This window comes from Heterodontus francisci, chromosome 4 (assembly GCF_036365525.1).
Source record: "Heterodontus francisci isolate sHetFra1 chromosome 4, sHetFra1.hap1, whole genome shotgun sequence".
Classification (NCBI taxonomy): domain Eukaryota; kingdom Metazoa; phylum Chordata; class Chondrichthyes; order Heterodontiformes; family Heterodontidae; genus Heterodontus; species Heterodontus francisci.
This window is the reverse complement of record NC_090374.1, coordinates 65203483-65225211: the sequence shown is the minus strand read 5'-3', so window position 1 is coordinate 65225211 and position 21729 is coordinate 65203483. Positions and strand designations below refer to the sequence as shown.

General features: G+C 43.7%; 1 protein-coding gene across 1 annotated transcript in view; it reads right to left on the bottom strand.

Moving 5' to 3' along the window:
- rasa1a (RAS p21 protein activator (GTPase activating protein) 1a) overlaps nucleotides 1-21729 on the bottom strand; it is a 268303-nt gene that overhangs the window by 57227 nt on the left and 189347 nt on the right. The window contains exons 16-18 of the mRNA XM_068029646.1: nucleotides 15669-15841; nucleotides 10486-10645; nucleotides 3911-4053 (exon numbers count right to left, since the gene is read on the bottom strand). Coding sequence (XP_067885747.1) covers nucleotides 3911-4053; nucleotides 10486-10645; nucleotides 15669-15841 — 476 coding nt within the window. The remainder of the gene's footprint in view (nucleotides 1-3910; nucleotides 4054-10485; nucleotides 10646-15668; nucleotides 15842-21729) is intronic.

The window sequence follows — 21729 nt, the reverse complement described above, 5'->3', positions numbered from 1 at the left end:
GGTTTTGTCGAGCCCGAGTCGATTTTCAATTGCATACCCGAGCAGGCCTTTAACCCCAGCAATGGCTAAATAAGTTCCATTGTCCAAGGTAAAATTGGCACCACAGACAGATAGCCGAATAACAAACTTTCTTTGGGGATTTGGATAATTCTAAGTGCTGCTGGAGGGCAGAGAATGTGAAGAAGGGAGTTTGGTAAGTGAGTAAATTTTAAGGGTTAATCTCTCTGAAGTCTAGTTTTTGTTTTGTATACATTTGGCAATGAATTGAAATTACTGTTTAAGTTAAGAGGTAAGTGAGGGTTTCTTAGTTTTAAACAGGGATCAACAAGCTCTGAGAATAACTAACTAGTTAATTAGGTAACTAGCTTAACCTAGTTTCTGAGCTCTAGCAGAGCTGACAGCATTGTTTACCAGGAGCATAAATTCAGGGGACTCAGTGCTGCTTGTCTGCACTGAGTGCTGCTGGAGGGCACAGAGTGTAAACCGGGAGTTTGGTACGTGAGGGAGGTGCTCCTTTCTTTCATTTTCTACATTTTTTCAGCCTCCAGATCTGCCTTTCACTTCAGAATAAAGGAAGAAGCTGATTGGTGAGTAACTGGTAAGTTATTCTACTTCTAATAGTAATATTTTTAAAGTTACGGTATGGCAGATCAGCCTGGCCAAGTGGAATGTGCATCCTGCGGTATGTGGGAAGTCATGGATGCATCACGTGTCCTAGATGAACAAATCTGCAGGAAGTGTCACCAACTGCAGAAGCTTGAGCTCCAGGTTTCGGAGCTTGACTGGCGGCTGGAGTCACTGTTGTATATCCACGACACTGAGGAATACGTGGATAGCATGTTTTGGGAGCTGGTCACACCACAGGTTAGGAGCATGCAGGCAGAGAGGGGAGGGGTGACCACCAGGCAGTCTAGGAGAACCAGGCAGGCAGTGCATGAAGTCCCGAGTGTATCTTGCTTGCTAATCTGTTTTCCATTTTGGATACTGGCGAGGGCAATGGTTCGTCAGGGGAGTGCAGCCAGAGCAAAGTCCGTGGCACCACTGGTGGATCAGCTGCACAGGAGGGGAGGAAGAGTGGAAAAGCAATAGTGATAGGGGATTAGATAGTCATGGGATCAGGCAGGCGTTTCTGTGGTAGTAAACGAGACTCCAGGATGGTATGTCACCTCCCCGGTACCAGGATCAAGGATGTCACAGAGCGGCTGCAGGACATCCTTCTGGGGGAGGGTAAACAGCCAGAGGTCGTGGTCCACATGGGTACTAATGACATAAGCAGGAAGAGGAATGAGGTCCTGAAAGCAGATTTTAGGGAGTTAGGAAGGAAATTATAAAGCAGGACCTCAAGAGTAGTAATCTCAGGATTACTCCCAGTGTCAAGTGGTAGTGAGCAGAGGAATAGGAGGATTGATCGATTGAACACGTGAGGGCATCAGATTTCTGAGGCATTGGGACTGGTTCTGGGGCAAGTGGGACCTACACAAGATGGACGGGCTACACCTCAACAAGACCGGAAGTAACATCCTTGCAGTGAGATTTGCTAGTGCTGTTGGGGAGGGTTTAAACTAGCTTGTCAGGGGATGGGATCCTGAGGGGTAGCTCAAATTGGAAGGAAGTACAAGCATTGGTGGAGTTCCCTACCCCTAAGGCTAAGCGAGAAATCATGCGGTTTTTGGGGATGTGTGGCTTCTACCGCAAATTTTAATACTATAGCTGCTCCAATGACGGATTTGATACAAAAAAAGAAAACCAAGGTAGTGTGGTCAGGGGAGCCAAGCATCTTTTGAGAGGCTGAAAGCCATTTTGATTAATGAACCAGTGTTGGCCTGCCACAAGTTTCACTAAGCTCTTCAAGGTAGCAATTGACGCTAGTGACCTGGGGGTCGGTGCAGTCCTGTTACAAGACTATGAATCGGGCATACAAAGGCCAGTGGACCACTTTTCCAAAAAGCTAAGTGACACCAAAAAAAGATATTCAACAGTGGAAAAAGAAACCTTGGGCTTATTACTAGCTCTTAAGCATTCTGAAGTCCATGTCTGCCACGACTGCAGAGAGACACTGTTATATACTGATCATAACCCCTTCGCCTTTGTGGAAAAATTCAAAAACTTGAATGCCAGACTATTCTGATGGAGCTTACTATTGCAACCGTTTCACAAAGATTATCCACATTGCGGGACAACATAACATAGTTGCAAGATAGTTGCAGATGCTTTGTCTAAGGTTTATAACTGCTTTGAGTTATCTGAGTGCAAAGATGGTACAAAGCAGAACTGTATTAGCTATAGGTAAAGAGTGAATGAGTGTGTAAATGTGTTTTAATTTTTTTTTCATCTTCTATTTTTCCATACTTTAATGCATTTAAAGATGGCATTTCATTCCTCCAAGGATGGAGGTGTTATAAAAGTGCTTTCATTTTTTGTTAAATATTTCTTGAGGACTCATGTTTCAAGTGTGGAAATGGATTCATTTTGGAAGACCGAAGATTTCATAGATGCTGGACTTTTTTGTTGTTGAAAGTTCACTGAAAGGACACAGAGGTCTCGTTTGAAAACAACCTTTACTGGATACAACATGCCTTAAGCTCAATAAATAACAGAAACCTTGGTGATTTGGGGGAGATGTTTACGGAGAAGTGACATGTCAAGATTTATGGAGATCAGGAGATGGTTTCGCTTCTGAGATTTTGTTTTGGTTCAATTGGGGTGTGGACAGTGTTGAAAAGCAGTTGGTTTTGTAGCCTGCTGAAAAGAAACCCTCAGTTCATCTTTTCTGCACCTCTCTAAGATACCCTGAGAAATCGAAGCTCCTCTGTCTCTACCTCTTTGGAAAAAAAGCCTGTGAATCCAGAGTCTGATAACTAAAACCTCTGATGCCACATTTCTCCTGGAAAGCCTACCATACTATTTCTCGACAATTCCAGAATGAACTGCTTCTGAAAAGATCCCAGTGACACGTCTCCATATACCCAGGCACCAGATCAAAAGGGACAACTGACATCCTTCCATATTTCCTTTTCCTTTCTTTAAAGAACTAGCAAGTATTTGGCCAAAGTATTCCTTTTTTTGTAAAGATCTCTGCAGAGAGAATTTTTTTTTTCCTGTGTGTATGTGGGCGGGGTGGTATTTTAAAAAGGGAACTTTCATATTTCAATGTGTGTTAATTCTTTGCTTCATTACTGGATAAGTCTTGTTTTATAATAAACTAATAATTTTGTTGTTTATTGAAGAAACCAGGTTGGCGTATTCTATTCTGGGATAAAAAGTACAGTATATGATTGACTGTATTGGTAACTGGGTAAACATTTAAAATATACATTGTGACCTGTGGAGAAGCGGAACTTGAAAAGACAGTGCACTCCTCCCGCCTATATTGTAATAAGGTCAAAAATGAAGTCCACATCTATCTCTGTACTTCCAGTTCACTTTTAGAGTGTACAATTTATACTCAGCCTTCAGCCACACACTGATTTGTTTCACTGCTGGGTTGAACTTGAATTTTACTGCCCAGCTCTTTGCTGCTCTTAATTACATTTTAAATGTTTAGACTGTGTGCATGATGATAATGTTTGCACCATCTAAACGTTTAAATTGAGGCTTAGTGTTTTGAAGTGTCCGGAAGATCCAAGGCACTCGCTAGTCACTTTATACGTATGATTTTGGTGTTGAACTACATTTATATTCTTTAAGATGTAAATGGAAAGGGGTGGTGATTTCCTCCTACTTGGGAGTCTTATACGGATTCACCCTAAAGCCAAGTTCGGCCACAAGTCCAGATATAAACTACAAGTTTAATGTTGATACAAAGTGGAAAATGCTTCTCATTGATATTATAATTGTGGTGTAAATGCACCCATAAGTATCTTGATCCAGTCCTCACTACTGCAATCTTTACTGCAGTCCAGTACCTTACCTCACATGACTGTTTACTCTCCATTATCTTTAGGATGGTTTCTTTCAGAGCATGATGGATAAACGGTGTTGCTGTTGATTTCATGTATTGTTCCATAAGTGTGCTTGCCAAGGTTGTGGCGCGGAAGAGAGTGGTGGATTCATCTGAAGGAAAGTCACATAAGTAAATGTTAAAACCGTAGAGATGCCACTTTTTGCCAATTAAAGACTTGGAAGCACAGAGAAAACAGGATTAGTGTGGATTAGATAAAAGCAAAATACTGCAGATGCTGGAAATTGGAAATAAAAACAGAAAGTGCTGGAAATACTCAGCAGGTCTGGCAGCATCTGTGGAGAGAGAAGCAAAGTTAACATTCAGGTCTGTGACCTTTCATCAGAACTGGCAAAGGTTAGAAATGTAATAGGTTTTAAGCAAGTGAAGCAGGGGTGGGGGGCAGTGGGGAGAGAACAAAAGGGAAGATGCATGAATGATAGAGGGCAGAGAGATTAACTGACAAGGAGGTCATGGGGCCAAGGCAAAGGGAGTATGCTAATGGTGTGGTGAAAGAAAAAGCACTAAGTGCAGAGAGACTATTAATGGCAGAATAATGAACAGCTCTGTCCAAAAGCACAACAAGAAAAAACAAGTTTAAGGCAGGCACATGGTAAAAAAGTAATGATAAAACAATAATAAAATAATGATTAAAAAAGGACCGGTCATGCTCTTAAATTATTGAACTCAATGTTCCGTCTGGAAGGCTGTAGAGTGCCTTATTGGAAAATGAGGTGCTGTTCCTCGAACTTGTATGGATGTTCACTGGAAAACTGCAGCAGGCCAAGGACAGAAATGTGGGCTTGAGAGGAAGAGGTGTGTGTTGAAATGGCAAGCAACCGGAAGCTCAGGGTCATGCTTGCAGACTGAGCAGAGGTGTTCCGCAAAAAAGTCATCCAACGTAGAGGTGACCGCATTATGAGCAGCAAATACAGTATACTAAATTGAAAGAAGTACCGCAACCCCAGACAGCCTGCTTCTATTCCCTTCCTAAAAGCCTAGAATAGGACTGTCCTGGTAGATCCATCGTTTCAGCCTGTTACTGCCCCACTCCTTGTTTCTTCCTACCTTGACTCCATCTTTTCTCCCCGGTCCAGTCTCTTCCTATCTACATCAGTGACTCTTCTGACACCCTATGTTATTTTAACAATTTCCAGTTTCCTGACTCTAACCACCTCCTCTTCACTATGGACATCCAATCTCTCTATACCTCCATCCCCCACCAGCATGGTCTGAGAGCTCTCTGCTTCTTCCTTAATTACAAGTCCAACCAGTCCCCATCCACCACCACCCTCCTCCGCCTGGCTGAACTTGTTCTCACTCTGAACAACTTCTCCTTCAACTCCACTCACTTCCTTCAAATAAAAGCTGTTGCTGTGGGTACCTGCATGGGTCCTAGTTATGCCTGTCTTTTTGTGGGGTATGTCAAAGATTCCTTGTTTCAGTCCTACTCTGGCCCCCTCCCCCAACTCTTTTTCCAGTAAATTGATGACTGTATCGGTGCGGTTTCCTGCTCTTGCCCCAAACTGGAAAACTTCAACCTTGCTTCCAATTTCCACCCTTCTCTCACCTTTACATGGACTGTCTCCGACATTTCCCCTCCTTTCCTCCACTTCTGTCTCCTGTCTGTCTTCTGGTGACAGACTGTCCACTAATATTCATTATAAGCCCACCGACTCCCAGTTACCTCGACTACACTTCCTCACTGCCTGCTTCCTGTAAGGTCTCCATTCTCCCAGTTTCTTCTTCTCCATCGCATCTGTTCTGATGACGCAACCTTCCACAATAGTGCTTCTGATATGTCTTCCTTTTTCCTCAACTGGGGATTCTCTCCCACTGTTGTTGACAGGGCCCTCAACCGTGTCCGGCCCATTTCCCGCACCTCTACCCTCATCCCTTCCCCTCCCACCCAGAACCGCGACAGGGTTCCCCTTGTCCTCACTTTCCACCCCACCAGCCTACACATCCAAAGGATCATCCTCCACCATTTCCCCCACCTCCAATGTGATGCCACCACCAAATGCATCGTCCCCTCCCCTCCCATCAGCACTCCAAAGGGATCGTTCCCTCCACGATACCCTGGTCCACTCCTCTATTACCCATGGCACCTTCCCATGCAATTGCAGGAGGTGTAATATCTGCCCTTTTACTCCTCTCTCCTCACCATCCAAGGTCCCAAACACTCCCTTCAGGTGAAGCAGCGATTTACTTGTACTTCTTTCAATTTAGTATACTGTATTCGCTGCTCACAATGCGGTCGCCTCTACATTGGGGAGACCAAACGCAGATTGGGTGACTGCTTTGCGAAACACCTCTGCTCAGTCCACAAGCATGACCATGAGCTTCCAGTTGCTTGCCATTTCAACACACACCTCTCCTCTCATGCCCACATTTCTGTCCTTGGCCTGCTGCAGCGTTCTAGTGAATATCAATGCAAGCTCGAGGAACAGCACCTCATTTTCCAATTAGGGACTCTACAACCTCCCGGACTGAACATGGAGTTCTATAAGTTCAGAGCATGACTGACTCTTTTATTTCATTATTTTATTTTGGGTTTTTTTAACCATGTGCCTGCCTTAAACTTGTTTTTTCCTGTTTGTGCTTTTGGACAGAGCTGTTCATTGTTCTGTTATTAATACGCACGCTGCACTAATGCTTTGTCTTTCACCAACCATTAGCACACTCCCTTTGCCTTTGTCCCATGACCTCCCTGTCAGTTAATCTCTCCTGCCCTCTGCCTATCACACACTTTCCCTTTTGTTCTCTTTCCCCGCCGACCCCTGCTTCACTTGCTTAATACCTATTATGTTTCTAACCTTTGCCAGTTCTGATGAAAGGTCACAGACTTTGATAGGTCACTGAAAAGGCTCGGGTTGTTTTCCTTGGAGCAGAGAAGGCTGAGGAGGGACATGATTGAGGTGTACAAGATTATGAGGGACGTTGATAGGTTAGCTAGGAAGATACTTTTTCCCTTAGGGGAGGGGTCAATAACCAGGGGGCATAGATTTAGGGTAAGGGGCAGGAGGTTCAGGGGGAATTTGAGGAAGCATTTTATCACCCAGAGTGTGGTTGGAATCTGGAACGTACTGCCTGAAGAGATGGTGGAGGCAGGAACCCTCACAACATTTAAGTAGTATTTAGATGAGCACTTGAAACGCCATAGCATACAAGGATACGGGCCAAGTGCAGGAATATGGGATTAGAATAGTTGGGTGCTGTACGGCCGGCACAGACACGATGGGCCGAAAGGCCTGTTTCTGTACTGTATAACTCTATGACTGGAAATGTTAACTCTGTTTCTCTCTCCACAGTAGCTGCCAAAACTGCTGAGTATTTCCAGCACTTGGCCTTTATTTTGAATTTTTAGACTTGCTTTCGCAAGGTAACATTTCATCAAACCTTTTAACAAAGCATTCATTATTGAGGTTAAAAGACTTTTTCTCACGATGTGGTCAGGAAAAATTTTTATTTGCAAAAACAGATTTTTGACGTCTCGTTTGACTAGAAATTTCTATCTTAAATCTTATAATTGTAAACCATGTTCACAGTTGGTAAAGCACAGTAACACCCAACAATGTTAATACACAAGGACAGCTGTCTAGAGATGTACTGATTCGCTTTGTAGTAGAGTCTAAAAATGACTCGGGCTAAAAACACACTGTTGACAGTTGGAGTCTGTTGATCGCACAAGATAATGACAGATGAGGAAGGTCATTCAGCCCATTTTAGTTCATTCCTCCAGAAACACCCCATGTCACTCCATTGTAGCATTCAACCGAAAGTTTTTCCTAGGTATCAGGAACCATAACTGAACATAGCACTCAAGAAATGGTCCAAGCAAATAATAATAAAGTTTAATGGCATCCCCTCAGACTTATATTCTACTGTTTTAGCTACATATTCCAATATTCTATTGGCTTTGTTGATTACTGTTCTATAGGGGTTGGACTCATTGCTAATTTTATGAAGACTTCTAGGTTCCTTTACATTTAACCTGTAGTTATTTAAATGCTGATAATAGAGTATATGTGTCACCTATTTTCCTTCTTATTTCCAATTGTTTTGTATTTATCTGCCATTGTTCTGCCCTTTTCATATTTTGCCTAACTCATTCTGTAAATTCTGGGATGCCTCCTCAGATTCCACTATCTGATCCATCAGGTAACAGGTTTCTGAATTCAAGTTGTCACTGTAAATTTGATATAATAGTTGTGACAATGCCGATTTGGCTCGAGATGAAGCTTATGATGAACACTGAAGCTCAGATTCTGGAAAATGGCAAGTAAGTGCTACGCAGCTGCCCAAGTGATTGTAGTAGGGAGCTCTCAAAAGCAAGCTGTTCGAGTATAGACAGATGTGTTAAGCATCACATTCTGTCATTTTTAAAATAATAAAGAGGCATTTCCTGAACATCCTGGGGTTGAGGAAAAGGTGGTAAGCACTGTATCAGCAGCCCTGCCAGTAAACTGAATTCAAGATACCTGTGCTGACAGTGCCAAACACCAATATAACAGCAGGTATTCTTCATGTCTACTGCAGCCAGTCAATCTCCTAAACATACAGTCCGAAAGACCAGTTACGCTACCATCTTGAGCGGTTTCACATAAAAGGAACCAATTCAATAGTGTTTAGATCATGAATGCAAAGGCATCCCATTAACTTTTTTTGGAACTGAAAAGTATCAAGAGCACCTTCTTCTTTGATCTAATGCACTTGTATAATTACTGCAAACAAATAATCAAACTTGGTCCCTGTATAAAACCCTGTGTTCAGCCTCAGCTGGAGTACTGAGTCCAATTCTGGGCACCATACGTTAGCAAGGATGTGAAGGCATTAGAGAGGGCACAGAAAAGATTCATGAGAATGACTCCAGGGATGAGGAACTTCAGTTACATGAATAGATTGAAGAAGCCGGAGCTGTTCTCCTTGAAAATAAAATTAAGAGGAGCTTTAATCGAGATGTTCAAAATCATGAGGAATCTGGACAGAGCAGATAGGGAGAAACTGTTCCCATTGGCCGAATGGTCGAGAACCAGAGGATACCGATTTAAGGTGATTGGCAACGAAGCAATGGCGATATGAGGAAATAAAAAAAAATAAACACGCCGTGTGGCTAGTAACTGGAACGCAATGCCCGAGTATGTGGTGGAGGCAGATTCAATTGTGGCTTTCAGTAGAGAATTGGATAATTATATGAAGTGAAAAAATTTGTAGGGTTACAGGGAAAGGGCAGTGGGAGTGGGACTAGCTGAGTTGCTCTTCCAGAAAGTCGGCATGGACATGATAGGCCGAATGACCTCCTTCTGTGCTGAAACCATTCTATGATTCCATTATCACCAACTGAGAGACTGAATCACACTGCAAAAATGCAGGACTTCCACACTGAAATATAGAAGGTACCTCTACTGAATGTGTCTAGGATCCAACTACAATGGTTCCCCATACAGCTAAGAGGCACAGGATGGGTGGGGATAGTGCTGAAGGGTAGACAACGAAGTCTAGTACCAAGCATTCTGCAAGGCGTCTCTCCAATTCCCTAGCCCATGTCAAAATATGACTCCTGCAAATTGTTAATGAGACAGCTATTACTACGATGGAAGACTCTCCTCGTTTGTGAAAATCTAAGAATGGCCAACTGTTGGTAGCACTTGCAATCTTCCAGCAATTCCTCTACCAAAAATCCCCTTGCCATGAACAGACATCTGTAAAGGTTGCATCTGCAATTCCTGAGCAAAGTCCGAAATGCAACCAAGCAGATCAGATCAATATTCCATGAGCACCATCATCCTGACTTGGAACTATATTGCCGTTCCTTTACTGTCGCTGGGTCAAAATCCTGGAACTCTCTTCCAAACAGCAGCGTGGGTGTTCCTACCCCACACGGACTGCAGCGATTCAAGGCGGCGACACACCACCACCTTCTTAAGGACAATTAGGGACGGGCAATAAATGCTGTCCTAGCTAGCGACGCCAACATCCCATAAACGAATAAAAGAAAACAGACAGAAAGGGCATTTGGTGAAACACTGTGGCCTGAAGATTTTTAACCAGGATCCCTGAAAGATCCATGCCAGTCATTAATATAGCACCAAGATGGAACACCTGCTTGGAAGAAAACCTGCCTTGAAAAATTTGGTGCTATATAATTTTGCATTGCATCATGTCCTGTGGAAAGTTTGAAACTGATCTTACTATTAGTATTTATTGTTCCAAGTTTTTAGCTCAGTTCAATGAAGGTCACAATGTGCACCTTTCATTATAGGAAGAGTGGCCTTCACTCAGTTCAGAGCTATCGAGGAGCAGGAGCAGAAAGCTGTACCAGTAAAATTATGATCTTTAGGATTCAGCCCTTAAACAGTAGTGGAAAACTAATAGTGGAAACTAAGCTATAAATTTAAACTCAATTTTTAAAAAAAATAGCACACCTCAACTACAAGAAAATGTCTCTGGTTTTACAGTCCAAATAAATGTGCATAACAAATGTATCTAATCCAATAAGTAACCTATAAATGGAAAGGTTAGAGAATTACATTCAATAGGCCTACCTTCCATACTAATTTCTCTGTCATTTAGTATTCGTAGTAACAGCAATTCAAGTTTCTCATGCCGAAAAATTCTCAGTAGAATACTAGCTAGTAATGTACGATCCTGGCCACACACATGGGATAAGGCATATATCACATGGAATTCTTTCTGAAGAATAAGCTTTAAAAAAAAAGAAATATGATAAACTAAACAAAATGCAGCATACATTAATCTATTTTAATAGAGTTCTTACAAATGTATAATTTCGATAAGAACACTTTTTGAGGTTTAAATAAACTTTCAAATTCTTCCACTGTGGAAGCACAATGCAATAATGGAAGTTAATTAAGACTGATGTGAAGACCTGGGTACTGGGAAGGATCCATATTACAAATTTGATACCAGAAGATGGCATTAACCAAAAGCCACAGGACTGAAGTCCACTAAGCTAGGTCCAATTAAGCTGGCTTTCCAAAAGGATAACACTGGTACAAAAATACCTATTATTTTTATGTGGTACTATACATAAAAATAGTGTCCATGCCTTTGTTAATCTAGGCTTGACTATTCCAATGCACTCCTGGGTGGCCTCCCAGGTCCTAAGCGTCGTAAACATGTCATCATACAAAACTCTGCTGCCTGTGCCCTAACTCGCACCAAATCTCACTCACCTAGCTCCCACATGTTCGCTGATCTACACTGGTTCCCAGTTAAGCAACACCTTGATATTTAAATTCTCATCCTTGTTTACAAATCTCTCCACAGTCTCACCCCACCCTATCTTTGCAATTTCTTCCAGCATCGCGCCCTCACCCATCCACTGACATCTCTGCACTCCACCAATTCTGGACTCTTAAGCTTTCCCAATTTTAATCCTTCCCCCATCAGAGGTTGTGCCTTCAGCTGCCAAGGCCCTAAATTCTGAAATTTCCTCCTTAAATCTCTCTGCTTCTCTATCTATCTCTTTGACTAAGATTTTGATAATCTGGCCTAGTCTCCTTATGTGGCTTGGTGTCAAATTTTGTTTGACAACACTTGTAAAGTGTCTTGGGACGTTTTATTTTGTTAAAGCTGCGATATAAATGCAAATTGCTGCTGTTGTTGGTAGTTAAAGGAATGAATTTTTTTTCTTTTCTCAGCTGTAGTGCTTACATGGAAAAGAAATTTTAAAAAAATTTAAAAAGCGGCATTAAGTTGCTCGAGGAACAGATAAATACAACAATTTAGATTAACTTAATTATTTCTTATCTGATGTCCATGTATGCACAATCCTGCAGTGTCCACTGCGGAGTGATTAAGAGTGGAAACTCAGACTATCGTTTCCTTTCTCAATCCAGGAATTCTGGGTGCAATTGTGGTGACCTACCACATCCCACTATCTCATTTTATGCCAGGGATCAAACCTGGAACTTTCTTGGTTTCTGGTTTTGGATGAGCTGCAATTTCCTCCAGCTAAACATTTGGAAGACCAAAACCATTGTCTGCCACCTGCTATAAAGTTAGTACCCTGACTATCAATTCCACCTCCCCACCCGGCCACCATCTCAGGTTGAGCCAGACTGTCCCTAATTTATTCAATCTTGAACTCAACTTCTGACCACATATTCTTACCATCACAAAGACCATCTATTTCCACTTCCATATCATTCATCTTTACACCTACTTCAGACCATCTGCCACTACAGCATTTATTCAGGTCGTCACTTCTAGATGCAACTATTCCAAAGGTCTCTGGTCTGGCCTCCTATACACCATTATTTGTAAAGTACAGCTCACCCAAAATTGCACTGTCCTGTCTTACCCTGCTCTATGTCCTGTTCATCCATTATTCCAGTCCTTGCTAACCTACACTGAAGCACTGGGGGAACAGTAACTCAAATTTAAAACTTGCATCCACATCTTTAAATCTCTCCATGGCCATGCTCTACCCATCCCTATAATCTCAAGCATTAGACCCCAATCCATTCTTTTGTGATACTGGGCTCTTGAGCAATTCCCATCCTTCATCCCACCATCGAAGGCCATGCTTTCAGCCACATAGGCACAACATTAGAATTTCATCTCTAAACCTCATCATTTCCCTCTCATTTGGCTAGACATCCAGTTCCGTCCTTCCAAGAGGCACTTCAGAATTATTTCCACTTTAAAGGCACGACATAAAATGCAAATTTTTGATGGTTGCGCAATTTAACTATTAGGTAGACAAACTCACTTTTAAACTAAATTTGGAGGAAGAACTGCTAATGCTTCCTGGGATATGGATACACCTATTTAGAGCCCAAATTGTGCCTGGATAAATAAATTCATCCGTAGCACACTAATGGCTAAAATTATTCAGCTAGTTAACCAAAATTTCCTGTGTCAATCAACTGGGCACTTTTCTAGAGTGCTCCTGCAATCTCAAACTAAATCCAACAGCATCCAGTCACAGACACCAGAGAACCTCATGCCATCAAAAATAAATAATGAAGACTCTGCCAGGAGCTATTATTTCTAGGTAAATCAGAAAAAATTATACAGAAATTAAAAAATGAAACACAGGAACAGAAGTAAGCATTCAGTCCCTTAAGATGGAGATGGCAAGAAGTTGGTTTAAGGGGGAATGGGGTGGGAAGAGACATTTGAGAGAAAGGAATTTAAAAAGGGGAACGCTAGACTGAACAAAATTTAGGAAAGCAATGGAGGGGGGAAAAAAAAAAGAGAAGGAAATGAGGAGGAAAGAAGAGGGACATTTTGCCTCAGCCTAGGTAGTGATGTTAATTTGAATTGAATCTTGTTGCAACAGGTGAGATGGGAGTTAATTTGGGCCTCACTGGATTACAAGTCATTATTTTTGACTCAGTGGGGAGCAGGTGCGTGACTTCTATTCACAGTTGAGAGTTTCTTTGGTTACCCAGTCATGCTGAGAAATCTACGCTTTTTGTAAATTTTGGCAGGTAGCAGGTTCTGTGCATCAAAAGTTAAAGGCTGTTTATTCAATTTTTTTTTCAAATTTTACAAAACATTTTTCTGAAGCCGATAATTTGAAAAAAAGTGCACATTTTTAACAATACTTTTTTTTCCTCCCCACCTAACTGGTTTCCAAAAATTACATAGAATGTACAGTGCAGATACAGGTTATTTAGCCCAACTGATCTATGCTGGTGTTTGCTTCACACAGCCTCCTCCAACACTACTTCATCTAACCCCATCAGCATATCCTTCTATTCCTTTCTTCATGTACTTATCTAGTCTTTCCTTAAATACATCTATGCTATTCCTCTCAACTACTCCATGAGGCATAAAAGCAAAATACTGCGGATGCTGGAAATCTGAAACAAAAACAAGAAATGCTGGAATCACTCAGCAGGTCTGGCAGCATCTGTGGAAAGAGAAGCAGAGTTAACGTTTCGGATCAGTGACCCTTCTTCGGAACTGACAAATATTAGAAAAGTCACAGATTATAAGCAAGTGAGGTGGGGGTGGGGCAAGAGATAACAAAGGAGAAGGTGCAGATTGGACCAGGCCACATAGCTGACCAAAAGGTCACGGAGCAAAGGCAAACAATATGTTAATGGTGTGTTGAAAGACAAAGCATTAGTACAGATTAGGTGTAAATACACTGATTATTGAACAGCTGTTCAATCTGCACCTTCTCCTTTGTTATCTCTTGCCCCACCCCCACCTCACTTGCTTATAATCTGTGACTTTTCTAATATTTGTCAGTTCCGAAGAAGGGTCACTGACCCGAAACGTTAACTCTGCTTCTCTTTCCACAGATGCTGCCAGACCTGCTGAGTGATTCCAGCATTTCTTGTTTTTACTCCATGAGGCAGCAGGTTCTACATTCCGACCACTCTGTAGGTAAAGAAGTTTCTCCATAATTCCTTATTGGATTTATTAATGATCCCTAGTTTTGGATTCCCCAAAAGTGGAAACGTCCTAACTACTTCTATCCTATCAAATGACTTCATAATTTCAAAGACCTCTATTAGGTCAACCCTCAGTGTCTTTTTCTCCTAGGGAATAGAACCCAATCTGTTCAACCTATCCTGATAGTTAAAACCTCTCCGATCCGGTGTGATTCTTGTAAACCTTTTTTCACCGTCTCCAGTGCTGCTATTTTCTTTTTTGCAATATGGCGAACAGAACTGTGCATGATGCCAAGTTTGGGAATGTGTTTTCAGACTACCCATGTATCTCAATGTCTTGGATTGTTTGTGGGATCAGCACTAGAAGTTAAAACAACTTTCAGTTCTGCTGAATAGGGAAGCTTTGTAAAGCAGGTTTAAGGCCAGACTGAGGGGCTAATGGAATGGGAAGGTCACTCATTCATGTCTTGAGGGTCTATGACATGTTGTTTGGTCACTGTTTATAGTAATAAAGTGATTGAAGAGCTTACGTGGACCATATAACCAAGGTAACAATCTTTGGGAGAGATTGAGATGAACATAAATGTATTGTCTTGGTTCCATGTTATTTGAAGTCTGCATTGTATGTCTTTTAATATATTATAATTTAATGGTAGTATGCATGGAATGTAGAGATCAAACGGTAGAATTGATATAAATGTTTTGAGCAAATCACTACCTGCTGTTGTCATGTTGGAATTGTGAAGCATTGTGAACTCAATAATAAATCATCTTAAATGAGTTGACGGAGTATTAATGTTGGACTGTGTAGCGAGGTCATTAAAGACATCATATTCTGCAATTGTTACAACTCTTATCTGTGTTTAAAGTAAGAAAAAAATACAGGAATGCAGTCCAACACCAAGGCTTTATACAATTAGTATAAAAATGCAAATGATTCCTTAGGAATGTTGCCAGCACTTGCCAAAAAATAAGGGGTCGCCCATTTAAGACAGAAATGAGGAGAAATTTTTTTCTCTCAAGACAGTCATGAGTCTTTGGAACTCTCTTTCTTAAAAGGCGGTGGAAGCTGAGTCTTTGAATATGTTTAAGGCAGAGGTAGATAGATTCTTGATCAGCAAGGGGGTGAAAGGTTATCGGGGGTAGGTGGTAATGTGAAGAAATCAGTTCAGCCATGAACTTATTGAATGGCGGAGCAGACACGAGGGGCCGAGTGGCCTACTCCTGCTCCTAATTCGTATGTTCATATTCATGACTTTTAATATTTGACAGATGTCGAAAGCTAATTCTTTTATTAAAAATTGCAGAACACTATGTTTTCAGCACACAGCATGTTCAAAAAAACGCAGTACCTCTTTGAATTCACTGTATTCTTCTTCTGGCATGATTTTTTCCAAAGAATATCGTGCTCTTACACGTAGAGAACCAGGCTCAATTCCTTTTAGTGGAAAATGTGAACTGAGCGGGAACCACTCATCGATCAGCTGCCCTTTCTGTAACCTACTCAGCTGACAGCGCATGAATACTGAAAAACAAAAGCTCGTTAGTCCAGTTCAAATCTTTAATTTTCAACACAGTGGCGCAGTGGTTAGCACCGCAGCCTCACAGCTCCAGCGACCCGGGTTCAATTCCGGGTATGCCTGTGTGGAGTTTGCAAGTTCTCCCTGTGTCTGCGTGGGTTTCCTCCGGGTGCTTCGGTTTCCTCCCACATGCCAAAGACTTGCAGGTTGATAGGTAAATTGGCCATTATAAATTGCCCCTAGTATAGGTAGGTGGTAGGGATAATATAGGGACAGGTGGGGATGTGGTAGGAATATGGAATTTGTATAGGATTAGTGTAAACGGGTGGTTGATGGTCGGCACAGACTCGGTGGGCCGAAGGGCCTGTTTCAGTGCTGTATCTCTAAAACTAAAACTAAAACTGTATCAGTATCGAGAAGATATCTTAAGTCATCAAGTTCTGGATGTCCCATAATTTTCTCCAGTTTAACTGGAGTAAGATTGAATTATTTTGTTTGCTACCCACCAAAATTCTATCCCCCTCCACGACCTGTTTGCAAGCTGAGTTGCAAACTGTACACTCTATCGTCACGATCATCTATTTTCTATAAATCACTTGAATATGTTTGAGTTGAGGTGAGAAAAGAGAAGATAATAGATTTGGGTGAGGGAAAGAATGCATATTTGTGACAGTCACAATGTCAAAGAAATATTAGAGAGCCTGAGCAAAAAACTATACATGAAGCAGAGTTCAGTGAGGAAGCACAAAAGACAGACAGAGTGTGTGCAGGCACAATATATAGCACAAGAGATTAATGGAAAGAAAAGAACAAATGAAAGTGACGTACATAGGGGAAAAGAACGAAAAGACAAGACAGTGAGCATGAGTCACAGTCAGCAGGCAAGCATGAGTGAGACACAGGGCTGGATTTTATGGGCACCCCTAAGATGGGGTCAGAAATGGGACGCCCACATAATTGCAATGGGAGGCAGAAGGCCAGTCAACTCCTTGTCGCCAAGCCATTTTGGCAGGGGCGAGATTGGCCGATGATGACCTTTCAGCCCAGAGGCCAACTGAGGCCCTTAAGTGGCCTGTGGGCGGCCACTGAAGGGCCTCATTCCCCCCCTCCCCACTCCTGAGATTTAACCAGCGGCAGGGAGCGCCTCTGCCACATGGGGAGGTCACCCAGTAATATGAGGGGCCCTTCCTGTGGGCTTGGGGGCAGCGGGGTCCCTCCTCCATGGGTAATCTGTGGCCCATGGAGGACCCCCGCCAGGAAAAACTCCACCTCCCTAGACCCTCCCACCCCTGCACTTAACACCCACTCCCCCTCGCCAGGGCTTTCCGGACTATTTGAGGTCCGGGCATCCAGTGCTGGGCCTGGGTCCAAGGCCTCGGCAGTACCAGCAGTGGCTATCTCACCAAGTGGTGCTGCTGATACTTTTATTTATTTGTTCATGGGATGTGGGCGTTGCTGGCTTGGCCAGCATTTTATTGTCCATCCCTAATTGCCCGAGGGGGTGGTGGTGGTGAGCTGCCTTCTTAAACCATTGCAGTCCTTGGGGTGTAGGTACACCCACAGTGCTGTTAGGAATGGAGTTCCAGGATTTTGACCCAGCGACAGTGAAGGAATGGCGATATAGTTCCAAGTCAGGATGGTGTTTGACTTGGAGGGGAACTTGCAGGTGGCGTGTTCCCATGCATCTGCTGTCCTTGTCCTTCTAGGTGGTCGAGGCCGCAGGTTTGGAAGGTGCTGTCCAAGGAGCCTTTGTGAGTTTCTGTGGTGCACACTGCTGCCACTGTGTGTCGGTGGTGCAGGGAGTGAATGTTGAAGGTGGTGGATGGGGTGCCAATCAAGCGGGCCGCTTTGTCCTGGATGTTTTTTTCTATTCATTCGTGGGATGTGGATGTTGCTGGCTAGGCCAGCATTTATTGCCCATCAAGCTTCTTGTCGAGCTTCTTGAGTGTTGTTGGAACTGCAGCCATTCAGGCAAGTGGAGAGTATTCCATCACACTCTCGACTTATGCCTGTAGATGGCGGACAGGCAAAGGGGAGACAGGCGGTGAGTTACTTGCCGCAGAATTCTGAGTCTCTGGCCTGCTCTTGTAGCCACCGCATTTATGTGGCTGGTCCAGTTAAGTTTCTGGTCAGTAGTAACCCTCAGGATGTTGACAGTGGGGGATTCAGCGATGGTATCATCAAGGGGAGATGGTTAGATTCTCTCTTGTTTGAGATGGTCATCGCCTGGCACTTGCGTGGCACAAATGTTACTTGTTACTGATCAGCGCAAGGCTGGATGTTGTCCAGGTCTTGCTGCATAAGGACACGAGCTGCTTCAGTATCTGAGGAGTCACGAATGGTGCTGAACATTGTGCAATCATCAGTGAGCATCCCTACTTCTGACCTTATGATGGAAGCAGCTGAAGATAGTTAGGCCTAGGACACTATCCTGAGGAACTCCTGCAGTGATATCCTGGGGCTGAGATGACTGACCTCCAACAAGCACAACCATCTTCCTTTGTGCTAGGTATGACTCCAACCAACAGAGTTTTCCCTGATTTCCACTGACTCCAGTTTTGCTCGGGCCCCTTGATGCCATACTCGGTCAAATGCTGCCTCGATGGCAAGTGCAGTCATTCTCACCTCACCTCTTGAGTTCTGCTGTCAGGAGCTGAGTGGCCCTAACAGAACCCAAACTGAGCATCAGTGGGCACGTTATTGCTGAGCAAGTGCCGCTTGATAGCACTGTCGACGACCCGTTCCATCACTTTACTGATGATTGAGAGTAGACTGATGGGGTGGTAACTGGCCGGGTTGGACTTGTTCTGCTTTTTGTGTACAGGACATATTGGGTAATTTTCCACATTGCCAGGTAGATGCCAGTGTTGTAGCTGAACTGGATTGGCTTGGTTAGGGGCGCTGCTAGCTCTGGAGCACAAGTCTTCAGTGCTATTGCCAGAAATTGCCTTTGCAGTGTCCGGTGCCTTCAGCCGTTGCTTGATATCACACGGAGTGAATTGGATTGGCTGAAGACCTCAGGAGGAGGCCGAGATGGATCATCCACTCGGCACTTCTGGCTGAAGATGGATGCAAATGCTTCAGCCTCGTCTTTTGCACTGCTGTGCTGGGCTCCCCTCAGAAAGGCCAAAGCAGGGTTCCCCCTGCCTTTTGTGGGAGATAATGACAGATCAAAACAAAATGACGATGAAAGTGAAAGATCACTGATGAAGAGAGAAGAAAAGGTGAATATTAATGTAATATTTCCCAGGCCATACCCTTGACCATGCCATGACAGCATGCCAACTTTGTGCTGTCTGCTAATTACCATGATCGTAGCATATAACCAGCACTAACTGCACTGTCGAGTACCTGCAGGTCTCAGCAGGGAGCCTAAAATCATGAGAAGCTAGCCTATGTTCAAACCAGCTTGCACGACTTAAAACCAGCCTGGACTTCTTAAAAGGGACAGCGCATTATGGCTGCAGCAGATGGCGGAAGTTCTTGTACAAGTCACTGACGTTGAAAAAGGCTGAATAATGGCACAACACGAGAGACAGTGTGCTCCAAGGTTCTTGGATGTTGCACTAGAGGCTTTGGGAGAGGAGATGCAATGGAGAAGCCAAGTGTATTATCCACAGGGGGCCAGGAGGCCCTCCAGTCAAATGCTCAGAATACAGGGAGACCAGATAACCGTGGCGTCAATGCCAGCAGTGTAGTTCCGAGGACCTGGATGCTGTGCCACAAAAGGTTTAATGACCTCACATGAGTGGTCAAGGTCAGTGAATTCATCTTCAAATGTCATAATCACATGAATTGTACCATTAGCCATAGACACTGTTCAATACATCACACCCCTGTCAGTGACCTATCAACAATCTCCAATCAGGACTCTTACCTAACATTCATTAGCTACACTTTACCCTCACATGCTTAACAATGCTGCAAGCCTCACCCACATCTCACAGCTTGCACACTTTGGCAGCTATTTAACTATGGCAGCCACATCACTCAAACAGATTACACCACACTTACTGACACTTCCCTCTCCCTTTCAGGAGAAGTGGCACATACTGACACACTTCCCTCTCCCTTGCAGGAGAAGTGGCACATAGCGGGAGGAAGCAGGAGCTAACTGGCAGGAGAAAGGTGTGCCTGCATGCCCCTACCCCACGGAGGAGACGGTGCTCGCCTTAATGGAGGCCATGGCCAGCAGCAGAACTGAACCTATAGAAGATGCCAGTATTCTCAAACCTAATCCTCCTCACATCCCATTTCCCCTCATCTTCCGATTTACACGCTCCAGAAGTGCAAGCACGCAAATCTGGCTTCCCCTCCTCCCTGCACCTGAAACATTTCATTGAGCCCTTCTTCCTTCAGATACTCAAGAACTGTCACCTGGCCAGGCTGTGATGTAAGAACAACAAGACAATTAATAAGAAACACTGTCACTTGATTCAGCTCAGATATTGATACTGCATGTAATTTGGAGGATAGCATGGAGGCAGGATCTGTACAGGGTGAGGACAAGGGTTCTGCTGCAGAGGACTCAAATGAGCGCTACAATGGGCGGGCTACAGAAGGTGGCTGATGGGAATGCACAATGAAATGTTTGGTGCATTGGCAGGGCTGCCAGGAAGCTTGCGTGCAACATCGAGGAGCATGGAGGTGTCTGGCCTCCATTAGACGGCATCCTTCTGTGCTATAAATTTTGCATTTCTGTGAGATGGCATCACTTTGGCAAAGAGCTTGGCAGAGAGCTTGGAGCCTATCTTTTCCAGCACAGAAATTCCAGATAACTTCATTAGCAACTTTGTGGATCCAACCATGATACAGTGTCTGATGGCCAATGTCTCAGCTTCCACTGCAGCAGAAGCAGAAGCCACCCAAAGTCTGGGTGTCGCAGTGGAAGCTCTGATCTGTTATGCAAGTCAGCATGTTGCCACGCCACCCCAGACTGCTTATACAAACTTACACTGCTGCCATCATAGCTGAGGATATTAGTCTTCAAAAGGGACTATTGGCAAGTGGGGAATTGGGGTTGCGTTTACTGGTATAGCAGTTCGATGAGTTGTTCATGGAAAGCCTGGTCACAAAGAGGCTGTCTAGGTTGCCTCCTTCTTCTCTTCAGTTGTTCGCCATATAGCTAGTGGTGAGGGCTGTGACATCATTGTGAAGCTGTACAGCATAGATCATGAATCTTGACACCCACTCTGCTGAGTACTGCAGGGCTCCTCTAGAGCTGTTCGGGCAGCAGAAGCATTATTTCAGCATGTCAATGGTCTGTGTTTCCATCTCATTTGACAGTATGACTTTCAATGTATGCATGCTGCCCACGTGCGGGTTGTGCACTGGAGTCATGAGCCATGTCGTCAGTAGATAGCCTGCATCACCCAGGAATTATCCTTTGATTAGCTGTGGTGGGTCAAATGCAGATGGCACAGTTGACTACGCCATGATTGTTGCCAAGATTCTCTGCACACGGTCACGCATCAGCTGGGTTTTCTGCATTTGGTTGTGGCACAACTCAGTATTGGCGCACAGCGCTCACAAATGATATGTGCACAATGACACGTTGCACATGGGGAAGCCTGCAATCCTCGCAAAGCCTCAAGCTCACCCTGCCTGTTGCTCTTTGACATGATGGAACAAAATGTAGCTAACTTTCTTTGAATAGACAGCCTCAGTGACCTTCCTTACATAGTGGACAGCAAACTGCGAGATATTGCAAATATCTCCAGCCTGGAAGGAGCCCAACCTATAAAGGTTTATAGCCACTGGCGATGCAATCCTTGCCCTGCTCTATTGTTGCAGTTGTGGCTGCAGCAGATGGCCAATTTCAGTGAGGACATCTTTACTGCAGCACAGACATCTCGCACACTGTTCCTCACTGAGGTTCAAATGGGAGAACTGC